The sequence below is a fragment of the Ichthyophthirius multifiliis genome (genome assembly GCF_000220395.1).
Source record: "Ichthyophthirius multifiliis unplaced genomic scaffold scaff_1120509251392, whole genome shotgun sequence".
NCBI classification, from domain to species: Eukaryota; Ciliophora; class Oligohymenophorea; order Hymenostomatida; genus Ichthyophthirius; species Ichthyophthirius multifiliis.
The window spans coordinates 31280-39379 of record NW_004085918.1 but is presented as its reverse complement, the minus strand read 5'-3'; the positions used below and the strand labels follow the sequence as shown (position 1 = coordinate 39379).

Here is an 8100-nt window from a genome sequence, read left to right as displayed (position 1 = left end):
TAAAGTATTGAAAAATAAATTATTTAAGATCTTAATTATTTTAATGGATGTATTTAAAATCTTAAAGGAGGAAGAAGGCTTACGGATAGAGCTTCGTTTTTTAGTTTAAATAGTCCTAAGAAGAGTCCTAGAATTAGTATTTTTAATAGATAGAATTAATATATAAAAGAAAATTAAAGTTAAAATAGTAGATTATATAGATTTTCTAAATAACCTAATAATAGAAGTAATAAATCTAAACTAATGAAGGAAATCCAAGAAAATACGTATCTTATGAGTAATAATAAACTATCGATTTTCAAACAGCCATACATATAAAATCCTGAAGACATAAGAAAATCTGAGTTTGTCAAATTACCAAAAATATAATAAAAATTTGATAAAATAAATTAAAATTGAATTATTAAATTTAAAATAACAATATATTTAATTATGGGCATATAAATAATTATTAATAATCAAATTGTTTTATAAATTAACGAATACATAAAATTTATTAATTAAAATTGTTTTAGTATTTCAATATTCTTTTTAATTAAAATATTAATTATTTTTTTAAGAATAAATTATATTTTAAAAGTTTTGAAATTTCATTTATATTCACTCTAATCATTATTTTAGTTTAAATATTTATAAAATTCTTAAAAATCATATTCTTAATTTTCAATATTTAATAATTATTTTAAATTTTCATCTTTCTCTTTGTCCAAATTTTTCACTTTATTTTCCTATTAAATTTAAATTTATAATTCTTTTTTTTTATAAAAAAATTATTTTTATTTATTATCTAATTTAAAATATAATTTTATATATATTCTACCTTAATAAAGTGGATTTTTATGTAAAGGAAAGCTATTTTTTCTTATAAAGCCGTTTTTTCTTTATAAATGACAATTAATAACATTTAAATTATGTAAAGAAATTTCATTTATATCTTTAGCAACTTTAATAGCTATGCAAATATTTTTCCATTTCTTATCAATTACAGTATACTTTGGTTTAATTAATACTTTAATATAAACGCCTTTTAACTAAACTTCTGGAGTTTATCTCCAATTTTCTATTCTTTTTAAATAATCTACTAAATTATCTGCGTCTTGTTGATTTTAGTATAATATAATTTGACTTATATCTGTTAAATCATTTATCTGTAATGCCATGTAATTTTATTCTCCTTAAATTGTATATGATTTTCCATATGATATATCACACACATGACCTACTAATAAGGCTTACTCTATTGGAAAGCCATCTATCTCAAGTCTCAAATTAATATTTTGAATACATTAATTTAGCATTTTACATGTTAATGGTATTGTTGATTGGCTCCATTTTTATTCCCTCTTTAATTTTTTATATATAAATGTTATTTTTTTATTTATACTTCATAATGGTGTGTTGATGAAGCTCTTTGTTTTCCTTCTGGAGATATTAAGCCTCCATATGGTATAAATTATAACTTTTAATTAATATTATTTGGTATTGTTTGATGATTCATTAATATAAAGATATGTTTTTCTTTGAAATTATAATAAAAAAATTAAATAATTTTAAAATCCAAAACCATAATAAATATTATTATATGTAAAAGTTAGCTTTATTAATTCAGATATTAAATTTATAACTTTATTAAAATAAAAAATGTTTAAGTTTATATTAAGATTAAATAAGATATTAAAAATAATATGATATAATTTTAAATATTAATTAGATTTATTTTGAGATTAGATCTTAATCTAATTATAATAATAAATTAATATTAATTATAAATTTTTTTTATAATAATAAAAATTTTATAAATATTTTTATTAACTTAAATTGTTGATGATTTTTTATAACTTAAGTTTTATTTATTAAAATTTTTTTTAAAAAGTTTATTAAAAGTACTCAATTTTTCTATTTTTATTAAATATTTACTTTATTTTTTTATTTAAAATTACTATTTTTCATTTTTTATATTATTATTTATTAATTAAAATTCATTAAAATTTTATTTGGATTTTATTTCAAATTAATATAAAGGCTTTAATATAAAAAATTAATATATATATAATATATATATATATATATATAATTATAAAATAATTTACAATATATTGATTTTTTTAGTTTTATTTTGATAAATAAAATTATCCATACAGCAATAATATGTAAACAAAAATTATGTTGATTATACAAGTATATATTCTAATGCCATAATTGACATTTAAAATAAAAAATATTAAAAATATAATATAAATAAATAATAATAAATATGTTAAAGAAAACAAAATTTATTTTGATTGTAAAAAATTACGCAATATTGAAATTTTGCATTTTATTGAACGCAAAATTTAAAAAAAGCTTAATTATTTTTTCATAATAAAGATTAAAAATAAAGCTAAGGTTTAGACCATATCAAGTTCCGAACATATTATTGTAAATAATCAAGAAGATTTTGTAATTTTTACAATTATTACAAAGTAATAGCAAGTTAGCAAGTTCGCATATATTTAGTAATATTATGATGGTTAAAGTTCGAGTTTATTAGTGTTAATTAATGTTTATTATCGGTATTTTATATTAGAAATATATATAGGCTTTAGTTTTCTGAATATAAAATGAATAATTCATCATATATTTAAAATTAATTATGAAAAAATGGGTAGTTATTTTATTACTTATTTTAGGATTTTGAAATATAAAATTTTAAGGAATTTTTTAGTTTATTAAAATCATGCTTTATTTTAATATAGCATTTAGCTTTTTATTAAATTTGCATAATATTTTGATTATTTTATATATTCCTATTTTATTTAGAATAATTTTTATATTTATTAAAAAATTCTAGTATGACATATTTATTTGATATGATTTTACTTATTTTATTTTTTAATTCACAATTATTAAAATTTTACATTATTTTATTTTTAGAATTAAATAATTCAACATTCTCAAATTCTTTATAAACTTAAAGCTTCAATTCTGACTATTTTAACATTGCTTTTGATTTTTTATTTATGAAAATTTTAAAAGGCAAAAATAGTTAAAATTACGTAAAATGCACAAAAAGAAACCTAAAAAAAGTTTTATACAGAAAATAAAAGTAAAGATTGAAGTTTTGGAAAATAATTATAGAAATCCTTTAAGAAAAAAATATTATTGAAAACGAGAAATCTATAAAGCTTTATAATTTTTTCAAATAAGATTTAAAATTAAAATATCTTTATTAATATAATTTTAAATTTATACAAATTATAAAATAATTAATTTTATTTTCTATCATTTTCACATATAAAAATTTAAGAATATTACTTGAGTTCATTTTTCTTAACAAATTTAAAATCTTGTAATGAAATAATTCACTACTACAGGCTATATTATTAGAAAAAAAAATATTATTTGTTTTTACTATATTAGTTACATTTGATATAATACATCTTATATAAAAAAACAACATTAAATAGATATAGAAAAAAATATTTAAAAGAATTAGGTAATATACATATGAATAACAATCTTTTAGATAATAAAGATTAAAACGTATTTAAAAGTTAAAATATTTAAACCTTTTAAATATTAAATTAGTATTACAAAAATTAAAATAAATAATTTGTAATTGAATAAAACATAAAGTAAAAAAAATAAGATATAATTTTAACAATAAAATCTTTTTTAATTATTTTTTTATATTTAAACTAAAATTAATAATAATTAAGATTCTTAATATTTTCTTTTTTCTTTAAAAATTATATAATTAAAATATAAAAAATAAAATAAATAGACTGATTAAAAAAAGAAAATAAATTAATACTCTAAGTAATAAAAGAATTGCTAAAATAAAAACATATATACACATTTTATTAAAAAGGAAAAAAATTTAAAAATAAAAAGGAAAAAAATATCTTTTTTAATTTAAATATAAAATAATATAAAAAAAATGAGTACAAATAAAGCTTTTGTAGGACAACCTGCTCCACAATTCGAATCTCCTGCATGGGATAACGGAATTAAAACCGTAACTTTAAAATAATATGAAGGAAAATATGTTGTATTATTTTTTTATCCTTTCGATTTCACATTTGTATGCCCAACAGAAATCATTAACTTTTCTGAATCCGCTGAAGTATTTAGAAAAATGAACTGCGAGGTGATAGGATGCTCCATTGACTCACATTTTGTACATGCTGAATGGTGCAAAAAACCAAGAAAAGAAGGAGGTTTAGGAAACATGAATATTCCTTTAATAGCTGATGTTTCTAAATAAGTATGCAGTGATTACGGAGTGCTTATTTAAGATGGACCTAATAAAGGAGCTGCTTATAGAGGTACTTTTATAATAGATACAAAGGGAATTATTAGACATGTTTCAATCAATGATTTACCTGTTGGAAGAAATATCGATGAATTAATTAGACTTGTTTAAGCATTCTAATATGTTGATGAAAACGGTGAAGTATGCCCTGCTAAATGGAAACCTGGATAAAAATCTATGGTTCCTGATCATAACAGTTCTAAATTAAAAGAATATTGGGAAACTGAACATGCTAAAAATTGATATTAATAAAAGCTAATTTTTATAAAATATTATATAAAAATTATATTAAAAAGTTATTATTAAGTAAATAAAGAATAATAAAAACAATTAAATAATGATTTATATATAAATATAATAAAATATTTTTATTAACTTTTTTAATAATATATAATATATTATTAGAAAAAAATAATATTAATAATATCCAAATATAAAAAATAATATTAAAAATATAAATAATTTATAATATATATTAAAATTTTAACTTAATTATGTATTAAAAAAATAAAGATATTATAGATCATAATATATAAAATTTATATATATATATATTTTTTTTAATAAATAAATAAATCAAACTTTTATACATAATCCATTTATTTATGTAAATCCTTCATTACATTTTGAGCAAGTATTATTATCATCATTAACACAATTAAAACAGTTTGGAACTACACAATATCTTATACAAGTATTTTCTACTTAAATAGTACCATTAGGGCATGATCTTATACATTTTCCTTTTTTAGCACTAAATCCACTTATACATTTTTTACATTAATTGTTTAAACATTCTAAGCAATTAAATATTTCACAAGCTTTTTAAACACAATTTCCGTTTGAATTTTAAGTTCCGGATGGACAACTAGCAAGACACTCATTTTAATATAAAATAAAGCCAGAAGAACACTTAAGACATTATTCTAAATAACTACATTCAATACAATTTTCATTAATACATGTTTTAACACATAAGCCATTTACTAAAGAAAAACTTTAATTGCAAAAATTACAAGTATTATTTGCTCCACATATAATGCAATTTTGTTCAGAACATATTTATTTTAAAAAACATTATCCTTAATAGAAAATATAATTGGGTTAGCATTTTAAGCATTAAGTTGAATCACATTCATCACAATTATTTTACAAACATTTTAAACATTAATTAGAATAGTGATACTATTAATTATAATAAATAACTATAGCTTATTTTAAAGAGTTGCATTCTTTTTCACATAAATTATCTTTCAAATAAGGGAAGTTTTAATTACATAAAATGCATTCATTTTAATTACAATATATGCAATTAAGAGGACAGGCTTTACAAGAAACTCCATCAAAATAAAATGTATCATTACAAACACATTAACCATTCTATAATTAAGAATTTAAAGGACAAGAAGTACATTAATTTAATAATGAGCCTATACATTCTAAGCAAGATTAGCTACATTTTTGACACTAATAAAGAATAAAATCAATAAAGAACCCAGAAGGACATTAATTTATACATTCTTATTTATCAAAAGATAGAATAAGACCATCTTCGCATTTCAAACATTTATCAGAATCACAAAATTTGCAATTTTAAGTACATTATATATTGGATTTTTAAGTAGCAATTATACAATTATCATCTTAATCTTATATATATCCTGTTTAGCAGATACAACTATCTCCTGTATATCCTGGCTAACAAAAGCATTTATTATTAACACAAAATCCATTTCCATTACAATTATTATAACAAGTATTTTCTCTTTCACAAAATCTTTTTATATTTTAAGGACAATTCAACGTTCCAGTTCCATCTTAAGTAGGAGAATTAATAACTTAACCATCAGAAGTACATTTAATTTAATTATTTCCAATAAAAATAGTTAATGTTCCGTCAGAATTACATTTTTGTTTGTAACAACGTATGCTAAAATATAAACTTTAACCTCCAGTTTTTATATTTATATTACTTTTGAAACATCTAGATTATTTAGAATATACTTCTCCAGAATATTAATCTTACAAAGGATGAGAATTATTAGGGTTATTGCATTAGGATTTTGATATTGTTTAATAAATATTACAACCATCACTATATTAAGAGGAAATACAAGTTGAATATCCTGTATTAAAATCATCACAAGAATCATAACCACTACAAAAAACATCATATTTTTAAGTTTAACTTTTGCAAGCTAAATAAAAGAAGTCACATCCTAAATCATATCCTGCATTTATTTTAGCCATATCATAATTAACACTTTCATAAAATCCACTGTCATCTAAAAGAGCAATAGTTGTTTTTGTAATATAAGCGATTCCTTAAACTAAAGAAGGTCCCATAATCTCGTTTGAAGCTATAGCCTTTTCCCAATGAGAGCCTACACTACTTGAAGTTCCTTAATTTTCTAATTTCATTCCTTCAGCATCTTCACATGCATAAAGTTCTTTTACTGCTTTTAATACTTTAGGTGTTTTTATAAATTAGGTAGATAATCCTCTTACTTATTTAGTTATTAAGATTTCTTGTAAGGAGTAGTATTTGCCAGTAGCTTTGTTTATGAAGTAAGGATATATATTATCAGAAAAGCCCAATAAGTGAATTACTTCATGAATAATAAGTTATGTATATCTATTGAACTTTCCTTCATTAAAATTTATTCCATTAAAATTTTATTTATTTAGATCTATTTTACCATGTGAAGGACGAGGAAGCATTTGACAAACAGTGGCACTCGCATAAAACGAGTTTGATTAATCTGATGCTACAACTATTATATGTAAATCACTATTAGGGGTTCCATATTTTCTTGATTCATCTTATTCATCTATAATTACTCCTGCACATTAATTCATATAAAATATATTTGTAGTTAGTTGTTTAACTTTTAATAATTCAGAAAAATATCTTTTAACTACCAACAAAATCTTTTCTATTTATTATATAAATGATTAGTCAAAAGTTTATAATAAGAATTTTGTGTTAAATGTCACTCTTAAAGGCCCAATTTATTGTTATTATTAAAGGCTTCTGAAATTATTATTACTTTTTATTTTTTATTAGCTAACTATTATTTTAGAATAATCTTATTTCTGATGTTAGCATTAATGTGACAAAATCAAAAGAATTTAAGTTAAAAATATTAATAATCTAAACATATATGAACTTTATTATTTATTTTTTTATTATTATAATATTTTATGTTTATGTTTTTGATTTAAAATATAATTTATAAGCAAGTATTTAAATTATTAAAACTTATGTATAATTTAAATTGCATTTTACCTTAAATTATATTTAAATTTCATTAAATTTATAATATATATAATTCTATAAGTTTTTTATAAAAAACTATATTAAAATATTATATATATATTTAGCACATAATAATTATATAAAAATTATTATTATATAAACAAAATAAATCGCTTTAGATTCTTATAACTTGAAAAATGATAATTAATTAATTAATTATAACATTTTATTTTTTTAATAATTGATTTTGATAAAAATCTATTTTTTTAATAATAACATATTTTTATAAGTTAAATGAAATAAATACTCTCAAATCAAATTAATTTAAAAAAAAAAAGTAATAAAAAAAAGAAAAAATGAAAAACAAAGAAATAAAGGAAATAAACATTATTATTTATTTTATTTGTCAAAAATAAGAAATTTAATATAAAACTTAAAATATAAAAATCCTATAATTTTTTTTTTTATTTAAAAATATATTTCTCAGATTTACATGTTAGGCAAGCATAGATGAATATTACAAATATATATTTTATAAATCATACTT

The 8100-nt window shown here is 18.7% G+C and overlaps 3 protein-coding genes across 3 annotated transcripts, besides 5 other annotated features; 1 reads left to right on the top strand and 2 right to left on the bottom strand. All coding sequences in view use genetic code 6, as the record gives it.

Moving 5' to 3' along the window:
* Positions 1 to 690: 690 nt before the first annotated feature.
* Positions 691 to 1160, bottom strand: IMG5_194140 (hypothetical protein; the record flags this gene model as incomplete). The annotated part of the gene is made up of 2 exons (XM_004024954.1): positions 691 to 728; positions 821 to 1160. 2 exons carry the CDS (start codon positions 1158 to 1160, stop codon positions 691 to 693), a joined length of 378 nt encoding a protein of 125 aa, XP_004025003.1.
* Positions 849 to 888: a microsatellite.
* A 628-nt stretch (positions 1161 to 1788) lies between the features above and the next one.
* Positions 1789 to 1850: a microsatellite.
* Positions 1851 to 2041: 191 nt separating this feature from the next.
* Positions 2042 to 2073: a microsatellite.
* A 1806-nt stretch (positions 2074 to 3879) lies between these two features.
* On the top strand, positions 3880 to 4701 carry IMG5_194130 (TSA family protein, putative). The gene has a single exon (XM_004024953.1). It carries the CDS (start codon positions 3920 to 3922, stop codon positions 4535 to 4537), a length of 618 nt encoding a protein of 205 aa, XP_004025002.1. The 5' UTR covers positions 3880 to 3919; the 3' UTR covers positions 4538 to 4701.
* Positions 4680 to 4766: a microsatellite.
* A 1327-nt stretch (positions 4767 to 6093) lies between these two features.
* Positions 6094 to 7153, bottom strand: IMG5_194120 (leishmanolysin family protein, putative; the record flags this gene model as incomplete). The annotated part of the gene is made up of 2 exons (XM_004024952.1): positions 6094 to 6111; positions 6299 to 7153. 2 exons carry the CDS (start codon positions 7151 to 7153, stop codon positions 6094 to 6096), a joined length of 873 nt encoding a protein of 290 aa, XP_004025001.1.
* A 627-nt stretch (positions 7154 to 7780) lies between these two features.
* Positions 7781 to 7827: a microsatellite.
* Positions 7828 to 8100: the final 273 nt, after the last annotated feature.